Source organism: Mustela nigripes, chromosome 8, assembly GCF_022355385.1.
Source record: "Mustela nigripes isolate SB6536 chromosome 8, MUSNIG.SB6536, whole genome shotgun sequence".
NCBI lineage: Eukaryota > Metazoa > Chordata > Mammalia > Carnivora > Mustelidae > Mustela > Mustela nigripes.
In genome coordinates this window covers 26,819,919-26,840,042 of record NC_081564.1, presented here as the reverse complement: position 1 = coordinate 26,840,042, position 20,124 = coordinate 26,819,919, and the positions used below count along the sequence as shown (strand labels likewise).

General features: G+C 42.8%; 2 protein-coding genes across 2 annotated transcripts in view; one reads left to right on the top strand and one right to left on the bottom strand.

The window, feature by feature from the left end:
* The window catches only part of UPB1 (beta-ureidopropionase 1), a 30,957-nt gene extending 30,641 nt beyond the window's left edge, over positions 1 to 316 (bottom strand). Inside the window, exon 1 of the mRNA XM_059408945.1 lies at positions 148 to 316. Within this exon, the coding sequence (XP_059264928.1) occupies positions 148 to 251 (104 nt within the window). The 5' untranslated portion in view covers positions 252 to 316. The remainder of the gene's footprint in view (positions 1 to 147) is intronic.
* The window catches only part of LOC132023774 (uncharacterized), a 23,470-nt gene continuing 3,595 nt past the window's right edge, over positions 250 to 20,124 (top strand). The window contains exon 1 of the mRNA XM_059409914.1: positions 250 to 855. Coding sequence (XP_059265897.1) covers positions 250 to 855 — 606 coding nt within the window. The remainder of the gene's footprint in view (positions 856 to 20,124) is intronic.

Genomic DNA, 20,124 nt, shown 5'->3' with positions numbered 1-20,124 from the left:
AACTAGATCTCCTAAAGCTTCTGCTCAACAACTCAGATCTCCATCGCCCCGTCAGAACCCTTCAGATCCTGAAGCACTCTCCCTGGTTCCCCAGACCCACACTCACTGGTCCCAAGGTCTCCCCACCCGAACCTCTGGGCCCCAGACCTGGTTTCCTTGCCATAGAGAACGCGTTTCACCTCCCGCAAGTCTGCAGGAGGCAGGTGCTTCTCCAAACTGTGCTCCAGCGACTCCCACTCAGGACCCGCCATGACTGGAGTCTGCAAGCGCGGACGAGGCGCTAAGGTCCAGACCAGTACTGCCTACCCTTTGCCCCCAGAAAGAGGAGGAGCCGACAACCAGGTCCACGCACGCGCTCTCCTCTCTCCCCTCACCTTCGACCTCTGGAGGGCTCACGTGAGGCACGCCCCCTCCTCGCGCCTTCCCAGGCTTCGCGGGTGGGACCGCCCCTTGCCCTTCGCGCCTCTTTGCGCACGCGCTAGGACACGCCCCTTCCACCGGCGGGACCACCCCGAGCCCTCGCGCCTCTGCTGCACGCAGGAGCTGCGGCTTCTTGCCGCTTGCGGCCTTTGCGGGTCCCCAGATGCGTTCTGTTGCCTCCTCCCTCGCCGTCCGGTTCCTGGCCGGAGGTGTCTGGCGGGACCGAGAATCCGGAGAGGCGGCGAGGGAGCCCCTGAGCGCGGCCTCCGGGGGCGGGCAGCGGCGCGGTCTGAGGTAAATGCCTGGCCCGGCCGGTCGGACCCTCGCGGGGCCGGTTCCCGCCGCCGCCGCCAGTGGGCAGGGCTTCTCCTCGCCCCGACCTCGGTCTCCGGTCTGCCAACCGGGCCGGCCCACCGCACGGGACTGCGGAGGAAGGTACGGGACGAGCTTCAGTGTCCCAAGGGCAGTAACTGCACCACCGTTTTCCAGTGCCCCGTATTTGTGAGCACTTAGGGCTGCCCCACCCCGCCTGGGGCCAGGCTGGAAGACCCTGGCCGCACGCGGCCACCCGGGGCTTCGGGGTCCGAGCCTGGCCAGCTTGAGCGAAGGGTCAAGGGATCTCATGCGCTTGCGTGGAGTGAATACGGCAAAACGCTGGGGCCCCAGCGCGGGGCTCCCACTCCGGACCCGTGGGCCCGCCTGTCGGCTCTGCAGTCTGCAGTGGGTGTGCCCGCAGGGGAGGGAGGGGGGCGCTTTAGACCCGCAAGGCCCCTCTCGCAGTTCCCGCGGATCCAGAGATTGCTGCCCCCTGAGGAGACAAAGATCCATTTTTCAGCCCAACTGGGAATCGGAAGGGAGCAGCTTAACTCTGGTGAAGAAACCAGTCAGCCCAAGTCCTGGTTAAGCAACTTGCAAACCTTGTGACTCCAGGGAAGTTACCCAGACACTCTGACCTGTTGCTTTATATGTAAAATAGAAATACGGCTACCTTGCAGGGTTGTTTAAAAGTAAGATAAAATGGAGGGAGGGGGGAAGTGTCCCCATGGCTTAGTTGGTTGAGCATCAGACTTCACCTCAGGTCTTGATCTTAGGATCGTCAGTTCAAGCCCCGTGTTGGACTCCCCGCTGGGCGTAGAGCCTACTTAAAGTAAGATAAGCACAAAACGGTCTAAAAGTAGGTGCTGCAGACCAAATGGTTGAGATATTTTATATAAGTCAGTAACTCAACGAGTTTTGGCCATTGTTTTGATAAATGTTAACAGAGTTTGTAGTTATCTGATGGAGCTCCCTTTTCAAGAATGCAAACTTTGGCTGAGGCTTTTTGTATGTAAGGCTCTGAGATAAGGACAATACACAGAGAACAAAACCTAATACTTTTTCTTCATGGTTTAAGGTAGGGACAAGCTTGTAAATACTTACAGATACAGCAGATTTAAATCTGTGGAAAAGGTATACATTATGCTATGGAATTCTGAGAAAGAGGTGATTTCTGGCCTAGAAAAGGAAATTGTTTGAGGCCCAAGAAAGAGGTCTCATCGCTAACTCAAAGTGCCTCAAAGGAAACTTGACCCCCCCATCCCCAGGCCTCTTATCTCCTGTATGGTATTTCCTATTTTAGCTAATGGTCTCACTGCCCATTCATTTTGCCAAGCCTTTGAGAGTCATCCCCAACTCTTCCATGTTCTTTCCCTCCAAGGAAGCATCAAATTCTGCTAAATTTATCTCCTAAATTTTGTTAATCCTTCCCCCTCCCACCTCATGCCTACAATCATGTCATCTTTTGCTTGAATTGTTGTTAGTCTTCTAACCCCTGTACCTCTGATGTCTGTCCTTAGTTGTTTTTCTAAAACTGATAACTTCCCATCCTTTGTGCCCTCTCTTTCAATGTCTCCCTACCTGGAATGACCTCTCATCTGTTTCGTGAGCTCCTACTCATCCCGCAAGATGCAGCTCAAATATCACCTCCTCTGTAATGTCTTATTCAATTGCTCCGGGAAAAGTGTAGATTTCACTAACCCTTTATGGATACCTCTGTTAGAGCATTTATCAAAAGCTGTTGTGTAATTATTTCTGAGCCCTGGGCAGGAACTGGGTCTGATCTGCTTCTGTATCTACAGGGCTCTGGCACTCAGTAAATGACTGTTTAAGGAATTAATTCTGATGGGATCAAGGACAGATTCATTAAGGTGGTGACATTTGAGCTGGACCTTGAAGCAGAAGTAGAAACTATTATTACTAGATAAATTGCTTAATCCATCTTTCCCTATTGTTCAGTGACAGGTCATTCACACTGGGTCATTACAAACCAGGGTTTCACAAATATGCAGTGCTAATGTGAGAAGGATAAAAAAAAGTTGTATTTAAATTTTTATATTTACCTAATTTATTTTTCACTCTAAATATTAAGACACCACTAGATCCTTCTATGGTAATCATTAAAAAAAACTTTAAATTCTGCCCTAGTTTCTTTTTGTAATACCCAGCCAAGCCCCAGAGGTTTGAATTGCATGCAAGTGTGCTAGAATAAGAGACTCCTCCTTGTTTTGAAGACCATCTCGTTTTGTGGCAACATGGTGTGGTTTATGGATATATAATCATTTGAGTGTATACAGACATGAACAGGAAGAATAGAATATACCACAACCTCAATATAATGGTTATTTCTGGAGAATGAGGTAGAGGAATGGGCATCATTTGCTGATATATAATATTTTAATTCTTTTTTTAAAAAGATACAAAACATTAAAGTGCCATTTCCTGTCAAAAAAGATTTGAAGCATATGATGTTAACATTTAAAAAATCTGGGTATTTGTTGTTAGGCTTTTCTTTACATTTGAAATATTTTATAAAAAATTATAGAAAAAAGAGCTTTAGACCGAGTCAGGAAATCTAGTTTAGTCTGGGTTCAACCTTTATCTCCGCTTTCCTGTTTTAAGAAAGTTTGTCGAGGGGAAGAGGCTGGAAAGACAGTTTATAGAGATAAACTAAGCCTTTCCTAATTCTAACAAAATATGATTCAAATAATATAGTCAAATATAAATTCCTCTGTTAACATGCTTATTTGTGACAAAAGAGTTTCATTATAGAAACTGATTTTATAGGAAGAGTTCATTTGTTAGAAATGTACTAGTGTCTGTTCTTAGGTGTTATTTTTAAATTCACGGTGTGTGTTAATCTTGATTCTTAAGGAAAGTGTTTAAAGTACTATGGGTTCTGCTCATCATATTTGAAGAACTAAAATTTTATGATAATCATTGCTGAGTAGTCCTTGAAAGGGCTATGGCATGGAGATCCCACTGCACTTTATTCTCCTTCGAGCGAGAGGGCTGCTTATTACCATTTTAACACTTTATGACGCACACAAGCTTTTGCCTCTTTTTGTCCCATTTCATCCTCCCAGTAATACTGTGAACTATGGGGCAGGGTTCTTGGTATTTGTCAGATTTCCAAGTTAAACATAACACTTATTGGAAATGAAAATACAGAAGCCAGTATTTCACTGATAGTCACAAGGGAAAGAGCTGAGGTGACCTGATTTCTAAGCAACTTTATAAAAGTCCCAATTGCTGTCTTAATGATGTTTCTTAGCTCAGAAGTCATATTTCTTTATTTGATAGGGCTCATTTTATCATCATCATTATTATTACTCTTATGTATATGGAAGAGTTTTGGAATGGTATCCCCAGCCTGACTGAGAATGGATTTTGTAGCCGAGAAGAGCCAACCAGTTAAAATGGTGGCTTTGTCTGCCAATGGTGAAGTTTCTTTGCCTTTTAGTGGCCTGAATGTTTTAACTTTTGTTTCACTTTATCCCTTGTGCTGCTTGCTTCTCCTCATGATGACACATGTTCTTCCCTTCAAGGCCTTCTTTACTCATTAAATTTGTATAATTACACCTTAATGTTAGTTGACCGACACTAAAAATGCACTAATCGACTCCAGTTTAGTAAGGTCCTCTTCAAACCCTGCAGAAGGAACCTCTGATACTGTAAGTGTCAGGCATAGGAGAGGCCCTAAAAGAGATATTTATTTATTTATTTATTTATTTATTTATTTATTTATTAAAAGATTTTATTTATTTATTTGACAGACAGAGATCTACAAGTAGGCAGAGAGGCAGGCAGAGAGGGAGGAGGAAGCAGGCTCCTCGCCGAGCAGAGAGCCCGATGTGGGGCTCAATCCCATGACCCTGGATCATGACCTGAGCCAAAGGCAGAGGCTTTAACCCACTGAGCCACCCAGGCACCCCTAAAAGAGATATTTAGATCAGGAAGCCCCACCCCTCTGATAACATCATTGAACAGCCTCAGTTTTTTTCTGGGATATGGCTTATCTGATGCATTCCTATTGCTACTTGTACATTCCTTGTACAGGCTCTCATCATTTCTTAAATTACTTCAACCAACTCATAATTAGTCTTTCTGCCTCCCAACTTCAAATTCCCCCTTGGCCTTAGTTCCCAGGTTGATCTGTTCTTCAATGACAGTCCATTAGTTTAGTCTGAAGTCCAACACTGTATGGAATAAGGCCCTCTGATTGGACCTCATTTTATGCTATCACTCTTCCCTGCCCTGCTTTGGACTCCAGTATTGTCCAACTGCTTCTGGTTGTACAAACATTAGATACCATTTCACACCTGTGTCTTTGTTGAGTTCCTTCTTTTCTTAGATAGTCTTATCCAAACCTTAAATTCAAGTGTCTCTTGAATAAAGCCTTTCCTGGATCCTCAGGTTTATGTAAATTCCTACTTCTGTGTTGCCATAATACTCATGTCTTTGAATCTACACAAATTTGCATATAACTAGAGCTCAATAAATGATTGTTGAACCAAATCGAACACCATGTCAGTACTTATAAATGTTTGTAGTCACTTGATGAATTCTTTTTATGTATATTAACTCAATAGCTGCTTATTTAGCCTGCTTTTAAAAAAGACCACAATTGGCTGCAGCAGATTCTTGTTCCTCTCCTTTCAGTAACACTCAGCTGTCTTCGTTGCACCCTGATTATAGAGGATACAAGTAGTCCAACTCCTTGAGTGACTCTGAACAATAGGTGTTGGGGGAAGGAGCCCATTCTTGGGGACTACTTCATATAGCACAGCTCTGTCTATTGGGAAAGTTGCTGTTCAATATGTCTTCGTTCATCTCTCTCTAATTAGCCTCCTGGTTCGTATTTCCTTGGCCATAACGTTCTTGTGTTATAGTTAACGTTTCAGACCCCATTTTCAGAAAGTTGTAGATATAGGTAACAGATAGCTGCCTACTTGTATTTTGAGAAACAGTAGAGTATAACAAAAAAAAACATTGAATTGGGTAAATAAACGGGTTCTAGTCATGGTTTTGCTATTATATAATTATAGCTTTAGGTAAATTACTTGATACCCCTTCCTAATCTCTTAATTCAAAGGTATTGGACTAATTCTCATGAATTCTATGATTTTACTGTTGCTAGAGTTTAACATTTATTAAATGTTGTAACAGCTGTTTTCACTGAGACCCTCCACCCCCCACCTTTTTTATATTGATGGCAAGAGCAAGTAGAGCACATGTGCCTTAACACCTGCAGGAGAAATCCTTGCACATTAGTGCCTTAAAGCCAGGACTGGTCCACACTTAGATTGCCATGGGTACAGGGGGAACTGCACTGGGATAGAAATCCAAGGACTTGGGGTTCAACCCTGGTTCTGTCCTTTTTGCTTATGTAATCATAGACAAGTCATGACCTTTCTGAACCACAGTTTATCTATAAATGAAGATAATAATACCCATTCCACTTCCTTTGATTTGAAAGAATCAAATAAGCTAAGTTAAAATATCTTTGAAAATCTATACAGTGGTATCTCTGTAAGATAATTATTTTTAATTGAGGAAAAGGTGTTTGAATATACTATTCCTATGGGAGCACACACACACACACACCCATCCTTAATCTTTAAGGTATTTTTCCAGTGGTGATAATGCCTTTGCACTGAATTACTTATATGCTTTCCACTAGTTCTTCTGGTGATAAATAGCATACACTTTGAACACTGAGTAATTTTTGAGGAAGGCTGTAGTCTGAGACTGTGAAATAAAGCAAATATGACTAGCCAGAGCTGAAATCTCGTCCATGAACCATCACCAGTTTGTTAATCATTTAGGCTAGCCAACTCAGCACAGGCTTATGTATCATTAGGAATGCAAAATCCCAGGTTGACTTTTTGGTACCTAAATTTCATGAAATATCAATGTGGTAAATAAAGCTCCTTCTCAGAAAAACAAAAACAAAAAACCCAACCTCCTTTTCTACCTCCTTCTCTCCCCAAACAATTACATAAATATGCAGTGGGGTTAGCACCAAAACATGTGGCATTTAGAGATAGTTGTCTGTAAGCTCAGTGTGAGCCTGTAGTGTGTTATAGCTGCCAAAAAAAAGCTGTTAGGACCTTAGGTTGCATATTGACAGGTGTAGTAGCTAGAGTATATCTGAAATTTATCTAGCTCTGGGTTAGATACAAGGCATATAAATCATCTTGAATGTATCCAGAAAAGAAAGAGTAATGTTGCTGAGAACATTTAACAACAACAACAGATAGTCAAGGGCACTGGGAACATTTATCTAGCAAAACAAAGCAAACAAACTCAGGAAGAATATTGTCACTTTATTCCAATATCTGAAGGTGGCCACATATAAGAGGTTTATAGTTGTTCTGTTTGGCCCTAAGGAGAGGAGCTGGAGTCAATGGATAGAAGTCAGGGAGGCATATTTCAACCCAAAGCAGTTATTTTCAATAGGTCGTATGAAATGAAATAGGCTGGGTGTGCAGGCAGTGAGCTCTCAGTCGTTCTGGGTGTTCAAGGATGGTCCAGATGACCACTTGGTGGGAGTATTGTAGAAGAAAGTTATCAGATGGGTGGTGGAACCAGATAGTCCATGATTTGTGTATATTGCTTTAACATGAACCTAAAAAGAAAAAAAGCACAACAACTTAGGTATATTAAATCCAAAGAACCATACACAGAGCATAGAATAATATAAGACAGCTTGGTATCTGAAAAGTGAAGTTAGCAAGGGCGATTTTGCTGAAGAATTAGGAGATGAGAAGAGTTTATTATTAATAGTAGTAGTAGTACTGTATTTGCTTTTTAAAAAAGGATTTTATTTCTTTATTTGAGAGAGAGAATAAGAAAGAGCATGAGAGGGGAGAGGGCCAGAGGGGGAAGCAGACTCCCCACTGAGCTAGGAGCCATCCTAGGACTCCAGGATCCCGGGATTGTGACCTAAGCTGAAGGCAGTCCCTTAACCAACTGACCCACCCAGGTGCCCCAGTAGTATTGTATTTGGTTTGATTGATTTTAAAGGAAAAGGACTATTTTTACTGCTGGTGTGAGTGGACCTAGTTTCTAGGACCTAATGATGACTGGAGTTCTGGTCATAGAATCAGAGGTTGAAACAACCAATTTGGGGTTGTAAAAAGTAATTTCAACTTGGAAGTGGTTGGGGCTCAATTAGATGGGAAAAAACACTGTATGGGGATTAAGAGACCAAGCAGGTACACAGCTGTATATGGTCTAAGGGTGGAACAAGTGTACAGAAAGAATTAGATATTTATGAAGCCAAGCTAAACAGATTGGTGTTCTGTACTTTATTTGCCACCTTAGATAACTAGCATCTTAAAATCCTTACTGAAACAAAGTAGATTTTGCGTTCTGGGAGGCTGTAGTGTGTGCTAATGATCCATTGTAGGGTGCTTGCAGTATTGTAATAAGGTAAAATGTTCTTTGCCCCACCAACTACATTAACAACTGGCAAGTCCTGCCCTTAGTCCCAGGATCTGAGTCCTACTTCATATCCCAACCTTGCTGCTAGCCCTGCCTGAATGAATGCCCCAAATTGGATAACCAGTCTGCTATATTGGAAGTACTAAGTCTTCTTGCATTCCAGCTCAGTAACTGAAGCTACGTTTCATTTCCTTAAACTCATCACAGTGCACTGTTGTCTCTTAAACTGAGCACTGCCAAAAACTTGAATCTAGCTTTTTAAAAAAGGTTTTATTTATTTATTTATTTGACAGAGAGAGATACTCTCTCGGAGAGATACTCCGAGAGAGGGAACACAAGCAGGGGGAGTGGGAGAGGGAGAAAACAGGCTTCCCGCCAAGTGGGGAGCCGGATGTGGGGCTTGATCCAAGGACCCTGGGGTTATGACCTGAGCTGAAGGCAGATGCTTAACAACTGAGCCACCCAGGCACCCCGAATCTAGATTTTGAGTCTCACTCTGGTTGCTGGGCCCTGTTAGTTCTCTCTCTCTCTCTCTCTTTTTTTAGGTTTATTTATTCATTTGAGATAGAGAGCGTGAGCACTTGCACACAGCAGGAATGGGGGCAGAGTGCAAAGGAGAGGGAGAGAATCCCAAACCGACTCTAGCTGAGTGCAGAGCCCAACGTGGGGCTTGATCCCACCATCCTGAGATCATGACTGGATCTGAAACCAAGAGTCAGAGGCTCAACTGACTGATCCACCCAGGCGCCCCGGGGCCCGGCTAGTTCTTGCCAGACTCTAACACTGTTTCGTGGACTGCCAGCTGCTGAATCTCACAGCCTCAGAGCCTCACCTTTGGATCTCTGTGGGTGCTGCAGATAGAGGCTTCAGTTCTCTAAGAATCAGGGCTCCCTTGATCATCAAGAGCCTTTCTTACACTCCCAGGTTTCTCCCCAGTTAAGGGAGTTGGTCTGACCATGCCATCTACACTTGGGGACCAAACAGTTATTGGCCTGAGACAGAGCAATCCATAGAAGCCCATCCTCCATACTCAGCCTCTGCAGCCACTAGCCATCAAGAGCTTCCTGAACCTGGTATCCTGTGTCCTGCTGAAATTCTGGGCTGTGCTTCTGTGCTCCGTAGCCCCATCTCTGTTAATAACTGGATACTTGTCCTGTCTGGACTCTAAAGAGTTAGTTTTGGCAGTCCGTGGCAGGCTGTACAGATTGTTTCACAGAAATCTATTACGTGTTTAATATTTGTACTCTTCATTAGTTAGTTTTAACATGTGTTGAATGTGCCAGACATTGTGTGAGGCCCTGGGGTAAAACATGAACAAGTTGTGGTGCTTGTTTTCATTATCATAATAATGGCTCTTACAGAAATTTCTTGAGTATCTGCTATGTCCCAGGCACTGTGCTAGACCTATAAGAGCCTTTATAGGGTACAGAAAGTGTGCTTAGGAAGTGGTAGAAGGAAAAGCCAGGTAGTTTGTATTATATACATAAGGCTGCAGACATAGCACATGGTTAGTGCTTGATAAACAATAGCTGTGTTTATAATATTAGGTGATAACATTACTGAAAGTGCCACACAGATCCAGAGCGGGGAGAACAAACATCTGAGCCAGAGGATGTGTAGAGGACACAGGAAGGTCAATCCAAAAAAAAAAAAAAAAAAGGAAAAGTGAGACTGCAAACAGAAAAAGATGACCATTGCAGAGTAGCCAGTCTGTCTGGAACAGCAGAGTAGATAAAGTGTTGCACCGTACCAGTATATGGAAAGATGTCTAGAGAGTTCTAGATATATACGTGCTAGTGAGAGACTGTAGCCATGAAACCATTAACCATATTCACAGGAGACAATGATTGCGTGAAGTTGTAAAAACCGGAAGGAGAAGACAAGCCTGAAAATTATCCAGTTAAAGGAAGGAAGATTGCAGACTGCTTAGTCACCTGAAGAGAGTAACCCTTACAAAATGAGAGGAGATGATTACCTCACTTAAGTGAGCATTGATCAACGTGTTTGGCAGGACAAGTGGAAATGTTTTTCTCTTAAATAATTCAAGCCTGCAGGCTTCCAATTCAGTTTAAGATAGTATAAGTGTCTGCTATATATAAATGTGTATGGCATACCAGTGGTGAATGAGTAGAATTTAAAAGAGGAATAAGTAAAACTTACTGTCTGTATTCAAGGGAGTGTTCATGAATAAATCTCCTGATGGTAAATACACCATAGCCTTCAGTTGAACACATTACACAAACACAAAGAAATTGTATTTACTTATTGATCTGGTTTATAACATACTTACACCATATAGTAATACTGTAATCTGAGGGAATCAGTCCTTTCTATTTCTTATGTTCTATATCTCTACAAGGTAGACTTAATTCAAGTTTTATGACAAATTTTCATGACTCGTTGTTGAGTTAACAGATTACAGAAAGTGGTGGAGAAACGAATGAAATTAAAATAATATTAAAGTGGGGTGCCTGGGTGGCTCAGTTGGTTGAGCAACTGCCTTCGGCTCAGGTCATGATCCTGGAGTCTTGGGATCGAGTCCCACATCGGGCTCCCTGCTCAGTGGGAAGTCTGCTTCTCCCTCTGACCCTCTCCCCTCTCAAGATCTCTCTCTCTTTCTCTCTCAATAAAAAAAAAAAATCTTAAAAAAAAATAATATTAAAGTTACGGCTACGTGAGATGGGATTATATAGTATTGATATCCTTTATTCTTTTTAAAAGATTTTACTTATTTATTTGAGAGAGAGTGGGATAATGAGAGAGTGCACAAGCAGGGAGGAGAGGGAGATGCAGGCTCCCTGTGCGCAGGGAGCCTGATGCGAGGCTTCATCCCAGGACTCTGGGGTTATGACCTGAGCCCAAGACAGATGCTTAATGGTCTGAGCCGCCCAGGTGCCCCTAGTATTGATATTCCTTAACTAGTAAATTTACCATCCATTGGGAAGCAATGTTCTTATTTTATCAGAAGCAGCACAGTATAATAGCAAAATTATAATTTTTTTTTTTTGCAAAATCATAAGTTTTTAAAGCCCTGGCAGAACTATGTATTAGTTTCATTACTAATACAAGTTATGTAACTTTTCTGGACCTTCTTTTCCTCTTCTTTAGTATAAGATGATAGGACTTGCATTTACGGCTGCTCCAAAGGTCCAAGATCCAAAAGCAGATATATAAAATAATTGGCTGTACGGTGCCCCATTCTCAGTAGGGGCAACCCTTCCCCACAGTGATGTTGCCACTCTTTTAAGAATATTTGGAAACCCACTTCCTGGGGCGCCTGGGTGACTCAGTCAGCTGGGTGTCTGCCTTTAGCTCAAGTTGTGATCTCACGGTCCTGGGAGCCCCAAGTCAGGCTCCCTGCTCATTGGGGAGCCTGCTTCTCCCTTTCTCTCTGCCTGCTGCTCCCCCTGCTTGTGCTCATACTCTTTTTCTCTGCCAAATAAATAAATAAAAATCTTTAAAAAAAAAAAAAAGGAAAGCCTTTCCCCAAATTGCCTACAGAATCTGTGGCACAACCTCTAGAGATTTAGTGTTGATGCTCAAGAAATCTAGTTTGGTTTTTAGGGGGGAAGGTAGATTTTATTTTTGAAAAAAAAAAAAAAAAAACAAGAAAAGTTAACTCAGAGCTAAGTTAATGGGTGATCAGGTTTGCGATGTTAACAAGTGTGTCAGTAAAGTTTGGACTGTGGATTGATCCTGAAAGCAACTCCAGTGTGGACAATTTCCAGGATAGTGTTGAACAAAAACAGAATTTTTGGAATAGGTTTCAGATAAGTTCTTGTACATTTAAATGTCAATTTTATTACATTATAATCATACCTCATTTCTGTGGAAAGGATGGTGCATTGATAACAGAGACTAGCAGAATGTGAGGAGAAGATAAAACTACAGTGAATACATAGCGGCCATCCTACTGGCACAGAGTTAATTAAAATGTTTAAAAATTCTCTCTTTGTATAAAACTCAAGCCTGGATACTAACAATTTTTTTTTAAGATTTTATTTATTTATTTGACAGAGAGAGAAATCACAAGCAGGCAGAGAGGCAGGCAGAGAGAGAGAGGGGGGAAGCAGGCTCCCTGCTGAGCAGAGAGCCCGATGCGGGACTCAATCCCAGGACTCTGGGATCATGACCTGAGCCGAAGGCAGCGGCTTAACCCACTGAGCCACCCAGGCGCCCTGGGTACTAACAATTTTTGAAGTTACACTTCTAATCTTACTATGTTAAAGTCTTTTATATTCTCCCAGAGCAGAGCAGCCCTACTTTGTCTTCAACTCAGTATACCTTCAAATGAAGATGTCTTTCTCTTACTAATATCCTTCTTTCAGCTTCCCAGACTTAAAAACTTCAGTCTAGGGGCATCGCTGGCTCAGTCAGTGGAGCATGCCACTCTTGATCTTGGGGTTGTAAGTTTGAACTCCACGTTGGGTATAGAGATTACTTATAAACAAAAATCTTTAAAAAACAGAAAACTTCAGTTGGATTCTTTTTCTCACATTAAACCTGTTACTGTCCTTTCTGCCTTTGAAATGTCTTACATTATGCCTCTTTTCCAGTCTTACTGTATCCACCATCATTACCTTCCTCGCTGGAGCTGGCCTGGATCACTCTATTAGCTAGGAAGCTCATTTCTCTGATTTCTTTTGGCTTTTTTTTTTTTTTTTTAAGATTTATTTTATTTATTTATTTATTTGACAGACAGAGATTAGAAGTTGGCGAGAGGCAGGCAGAGAGAGAGGAGGAAGCAGGCTTCCCACAGAGCAGAGAGCCCGATGCGGGGCTTGATCCCAGGACCCTGGGATCATGACCTGAGCTGAAGGCAGCGGCTTAATCCACTGAGCCACCCACGCGCCCCTACTTTTGGCTTCTGATAGAGCTGTTTTAGATTAATTTTCCTAAAATAACACTCCCATCTTGTGTATGTATTTGTTACAATACCTAACACATTGATTTATAAATAATTATTTATGAGGTGCTAATTTGAGTACCTGTCTGTGGTTGGATTTCAGAATCTTTGAAAACAATGTTCTTTATCTGTGCCAGCAGTGCTTAGTACGGGGCCTTACACACAGCTGTCTGGCCCCAAGCAAGTTATGTGACTGTTCTATGCCTCAATTTCTTCATCTAAGAAATGGTGATAATAGTATCTATCTCACAGCTGTGTTAAAAGAGTATGTATATGTGTGTATCAAAAGGTGGCTTTTATGTTATGATAACTTTTGTATATGATTGTTTTTGCATTACTATAACACTCAAACAAGTTACCGCTTTCTTATTCAAAGTAAACTCCCTTTTTCCTGACTCTTCAAGGGCCTCTGTTTTCAGGGCCACGTTCTCTCTCCAGGTTAGTCTCATTGTATCCTAACATAGTTTCCCATCCCCATAAGGCTACACTTCTTTTTGTCCAACCAGTGTTATGTACTGTTTACTGGCCATTTCCATCCTGGAGGTTCCTCCCCCTTCCACCAATGCCCTCACAAACCCCACCCACCCTTTGAGGTCCTCAGAAGTATCTCTTCCCATGGGAGGTCTTTATCAGCTGTTCTACCTTACACTCACCTGTCTCTTCTGAGGTTCTCTGGCGTTTGGAGCTTGTATCTCAGTTTAGGTACTTAACACTATAGTCTCTTACGTTTCTTTTGTCTCTCCAAAAAGAATATAAGCTCCTAGAGGATAGGAACCATATTATATTTCTTTCATAATCTCTACTATCCATGGCATTGTTCTGGGCTTGTATTCATTCATTTAATGTGCTTTTTTTTTTTTTTTTTTTTTTTTGAAAGATTTTTTTTTTTTTTTACAGAGATCACAGGTAGGAAGAGAGGCAGGCAGAGAGAGAGAGGAGGAAACAGGCTCCCTGCTGAGCAGAGAGCCCGATGCGGGACTCGATCCCAGGTCCCTGAAATCATGACCTGAGCCGAAGGCAGCGGCTTAACCCACTGAGCCACCCAGGCGCCCCTAATGTGCTTTCTTGATGCATATTTAATGACTCTAGTAGGTGGTGACTAATGACTCTAATGGGGAGCTAGAGATACAAATATTCAGGATTTTGTAGGAAGACTGTATGGAAGACTTGAGAGCAGGTGATTAATGCTCAGATCTGTTAATTAGATAAATTACAGATCTGAGCAGAGGGTGAACTGGGTGAATGACTGGAAGTCAGGGCCTTCAGTCTGGAGTATTAGCTGTGGCATGACAAAGGCTTGAGCTAAGGCACTGGAAAGAGGGTGAATTCAGAAGATATTGTGGGAATTAAAAGGGATTTGTGACCATTCAAATACAGAATATAGAGTATAGATGATACACTCAAGATGACTTAGGCTTATTCCTTGAGCACTTGTTTGATAGTGGAGCCATTTAGGAAATAGCCACGAGGGCAAAAAAGCAAATTTGGAGATTTGGATACTTATGGAACCTCCAAAGAGAGAGTCCTATGACCAGTTGGAAATTCAGGTCTGGAGCCTAAGGATTGAAATTTGGACTAGACAGTGAGAGCTGGGAATCTTAGTAAATAGTGGTAGTTGAATCCAAGGGAAAGGAGGTGATCCCCTGAACACAAGATGCATAAAGATGAGTGTAGAAAGTGACTGAGACAGCAGTGTTCAGAGAAGTTAGAGGAGGTGCAGAAATGAGCAGGCCACCAAAGGTCAGAGTGTCAGGCCATAGTTAATGCTTGAGGAGCCAATTCACAAGTGTATACTGAATTTAGAGTTTGGGAGGGCATTGAAATGGGCTAACATGGGGTGCCTGGGTGGCTCAGTTGTTAGGTGTCTGCTTTCGGTCAGGTTGTGATCCCAGAATGCTGGGATCAAGCCCCGCATCGGGCTCCCTGCTCGGTGGGAAGCCTGCTTCTCCCTTTCCCACTCCTGCTGCTTGTGTTCCTTCTCTCACTGTGTGCGTGTGTGTGTGTGTCTCTGTCAAATAAATAAATAAATAGAAATGGGCTAAGCTGTCCCTAGTATTTCAATATATCGTGACCAAAATGAATTGAATATGGAGAAGGAAGAGCCAACTGTGAGGATAAGCTTTGAATAAGCTTGGAATGACAGGAAAGAGAAAGAACAGCTTATTGTTTGAGGATGAAATCTGGGTTTTTTCAAAATGAAACTCTTTTGAACACTTTTGTGAAAAAAGGGGAAGGAGCTAGAAGAGGGAGAAGCAGTGTCTGTCTGTTGTGTGCTTGGTGATCTCCTCACACTTTTATATATTCTTTTATTCCATTTTCATAATCACCTTGAAGTAGGGGGTTTCCTGTCCACTTGACATATGAGGCTCAGCAAGGCTAACTGATCTGCCCAGAGGGATGAGGATTTGTTGAATTACAAAGATCAAACACTTGCCTGCCACATGTTGCTGTTTCCAGACTCATTCTCACCCCTTTAACCTTTGTTGTTCCCGATTTAGAAGGACGTGGGAAAGAATGAGGCCAAGGTCACTGTATAGAGACTGCCTGGGGAGCAGTAAGAATATTATCTTGAGATAAGAGGCAGGACGTGAGGAAGAATCTGAACAGAGTAAGGCCTGGAGATGGACATAGGGAGCTAAGGGGACATACCGAGCCTTAGTTGGTCATCTCCTAAGAAGACAGAGGAGGGTAGTGCGAGATTAAAAAATGCTAACTGGATGAGGTTGCCTGGGTGGCTCAGTTGGTTAAGAGACTCCCTTTGGCTAAGATCATGATCCTGGAGTCCCAGGATCAAGTCCAACATCAGGCTCCCTGCTCAGTGGGGAGTCTGCTTTTCACTCTGACTCTCTCCCCTCTCCCGCTCTCTCTCTCTCTCAAATAAAAAATAAATAAAAATTGTATATTCTTTTAAAAAAATGTTAATTGGATATTGACAGAAATCATCACTAAATAACAATGTTTAGAATGCTTTGCTGGGGCGCCTGGGTGGCTCAGTTGTTAAGCAGCTGCCTTCAGCTCAGGTGATAATCCCGAGGTCCTGGGATCAAGCCCTGCATTGGGCTCCCTGCTCACCCTGCTCAGCGGGAAGCCTGCTTCTCCCTGTCCCACTCCCCCTGCTTGTGTTCCTTCTGTTGCTGTGTCTCTCTGTCAAATAAATAGATTTTTATTTATTTGACAGAGAGAGATCACAAGTAGGCAGAGAGGCAGGCAGAAGGAGAGAGGAAGGGAAGCAGGCTCCCTGCTGGGCTCGATCCCAGAACACTGGGTTCATGACCTGAGCCGGAGGCAGAGGCTTTAACCCACTCTGCCACCCAGGCGCCCCATTAAAATCTTAAATAAAATAAAATGCTTTGGTAGAGACATCTGGGTGGCTCAGTTGATCGAATGCCTGACTCTTAGCTTTGGCTCAGGTCATGATGCCAGGGTTGTGAGATCAAGCCCTGCATTAGGCTCCATGCTGGGCGAGGACCCTGCTTAAGATTCTCTCTCTCCCTCTCTCCTTTCTCTCCCTCAAAAAAATAAAGTAAAATAAAATGCTTTGGTAAAAGAAGAGAAAGTTTGTTAAAGATTTTAAAGGTTTTTAAAAAATCCTATCTGAAAATGCTTTCACTTTCTTGAGATTTAAAAAAAGAAGGAGAAGGCAAAAAGGAGCCAAGTTAAAAAAAAAAAAAAAAAAAGACTTCTAAAAAAGGAGTAGGAAGAATTGGAAGATCAGTATATGGTAGAAAAACTATATGAAAATATCTTTATATTTATATAAATTTAAGTTCCTATTCCCTAAAGAGTAAGGAATAAAGTATCAAAGAACTCCACATTCTTAGGAAGATGTAGAGAACCCAAGGCCTTCTGCTTCAGCAGAGAGCATTGAACCCTGGAGTGACGAGACCTGCTTCAGATCCTGGCTCCGTCTCTAGGCAATTCTCATCATTTAACTAGTTCTTTTAGCTCAGCTGCAAAATCTGGGGGTTGATATATGATATCCGAAGTGCCTTTGAGCTCGACATGTCTGTGCTGGTGTTTAGATGTGGTACAACATAATGGTGAGGAGCACAGACTCTGAGGTCAGGATGCTACAATTTCTCAGCATCTCAACCCAAGTTATATGACCGTGGCAAGTTGTTAGCCCCTCTGGGCCTCCGTTTCCTCATCTGTCAACTAGGGATACTAATAGTAAGTAACCCACTGAATGGTTTATGAAGATTCAATGAAAAAAAAATATATATAAAGTACCTGACAACAGTAAGGTTCCATTTACCTTCTGTTCCTTGCAACCTTGGTAAATGGAATTAACCAATTGGAGTTTGCCAGGTTCCCCTTTTGGGAAAGGAATGAAAGGAATCTTCAAAGATCTGAGTGGTCAGGACCTCTGAGTTATGATTCAGCCACAGTCAACTGTCAAATTTTCCCACAGCTCAGTGGAAAGTCACTGAAGACTCCGCGAAAACAGTGCCACCCCTCCTTCAGTGTTTCTCTGCCTGGATGAACCGCTGACTCTGGAGGTCTGACCATATCAGCGTTCCAGCAGGGAGAGGATCTAAGCAGGCTTGATAGATTTTCCAGCCTACGCACTGTCTGTAGGTGCTTCTGCTGTTCCAGCAATGTTGTAAGACTCAAGCCTGTAAGAATTCATTGTCAACCCAACTGTGGGGCACCAAAGAAGACAAGTTAGAGGGTGTGGGTCATTTTTCCAGGCAGGAGCAATGATGTAGTGACTGTCAGGTTATTTCAGAATTTGGAACCTTAAGTCTTCATCCCCCACACCTTGCTCTGTATATAAAGTCAAGATTATGGATACCACCTTGACAGAGAACACATATTAGGGATAATCACTAAGATTTTTAAGTTTTCTCAAGTGACCCCAGCGGAAGCTTCATCTATGAATGTAACTGGCCACAGTTTAAACAAAAGTGGAAACACCCACACATTTGCTTATAGTTCTGATATCTTTTGAAATGTTCTTATGTCATTTGCCCAAATTTGAGCTCAATATCCCTTCAATTGCTTGAATTCATCTTTATAGCCTTGCAGAAGAAACTCGCAGCTAGTCCTATACCATGATGTTCAAGTAACTATTGGTGATCTGGGCCAAAGCTCTTTTTACTTCTTATATTTGCTCTTTTAAGAATGGACATGTTTAAAAAAAAAGAATGGACATGGTTATAGTACAAAGCTGGTCTGGATTTTTCCTTGCACTGAGGCCTACTCAGTACAAGAATAGACTTTAAAATCTAGGCCTCTTGTCTAGGGGGGATATTCCTTATAGCTCACCCAGGACTAGATCCTGCATGCCACTCCCCACATACCAGTCATCATAACACACCTTCAAATAATATTTTAGGGGGCCTGGCATTTGCACTCTGAAAATTTCTGCCCTTGGGCTCACTACTTCTCTGTGTACTTTTTTGTCTTTAGGTAAATCACTGGGATCTCTGCCCTTTGTGGAATAATCTACTCCATGGTTCTTGAAATGCCATACGACACACAATATGTTTGTAGGTAAAGATACTGAGGCCCAGAAAAGACAATTAAGTTGCCCAAGTTCTTACAAAAACTCAATAACAGGGGTCAAGCCCAGAATGCAGATTTCTCTGAATTCTGCTCACTACTGACTCTATTAAACTCGTAAGCATCTTCTTTTATTTTTTTAAAAAATATTTTATTTATTTATTTGACACAGAGAGAGAGATCACAAGCAGGCAGAGAGACAGAGAGGGGGGAAGCAGGCTCCCCACTGAGCAGAGAGCCCAATGTGGGGCTCAATCCCAGGACCCTGACACCATGACCTAAGCCAGAGGCAGAGGCTTTAACCCACAGCCACCCAGGCGCCCCAGAGCATTTTGTTTGGTTAAGGGACCCCTGGGTGGCTCAGTTAAGTGTCTGCCTTCAGCTCAGGTCCCGAACCCAGGGTCCTGGGATCAAGCCCTGCATTGGGCTTCCTGCTCAGTGGAAGGCCTGCTTCTCCCTCTCCCACTCCCTCTCTCACTGTTTCTCTCTCTGTCAAATAAACAAATAAGATCTCAAAAAATAAAAATAAATAAAGGAGCAGTTAGGATGAGTGAGGGAATAAGACTGTCAATGAAGAAAGGATAGAACTGAAGGTTAGAACCCAGGCAGAGAGGGGGCTCTCTACGTAGGCAGAAGGCCCAGGCAAGCAGTGGGTACCTGCTTGTGGCCAGGGAAAGGAAGTGCCACAGGGTGAGAAAAAGGCACGGAGAGAGTTGAGTGACCACTGCTGCATCCTTGGCCTACTAGAAAATCTCACTCAGCCAAACAGATAGAAATGTCCCTCTAGAACTTACTATTTCTACAGCTGTGAAATAACTGCTGCTTATCTTTCCTCCAGGAGATTCCTTGGAATGAAACCAATGGGAGATCAGGGTTTGGGAGAGTCTCATCAGAGCAGATGGGCCAGCAGCAGCCAGAAAGCTTGTTGCCTTTGGCTGAGAGCACCATCCTGGATCTGAACGTCTTGTGAATAAACCCCAGCAGGCTCAGCCTTAGGCCAGAGTGAAGCTGGCCTGCTTCTCCTTGAAGAGGAACCTAATGTACTCCCACATCTTCCCTCCCCTCTTGCTGATTTGAAAATCACATTCTCAGAGAGCTTTTCAACCTAAAACCATGTAGCCCATTAGCAGCCCTGGGAGGATGGCTTCTTAGAGTTTTTGGTCCCTTGGTACATTTGGAAGTACACTGCATGAGCGGTCAGGAGGCCTGGGTTCTGGTTCTGACACCACAATTTTCCTTGGGGCAGTGGGCAAATGATTCTTCCCTAGGCCATAGTTTTTCCTAACTGTAAGTTTGTTTATAATAACAATAACTTCCATTTAGGAAATGTTCATTACTACATACCAGATATAATCTCAGTTGCATTCTTTCAATAGTGTCCTATGGAATAGGTACTGTTACTGTCCCATCTTACAGATAAGGAAACAGGCTTAGAAAAAATTTATTTATTTTTTTTTTTTTTTAAGATTTTATTTGTTTATTTGACAGAGAGAAATCACAAGTACACTGAGAGGCAGGCAGAGAGAGAG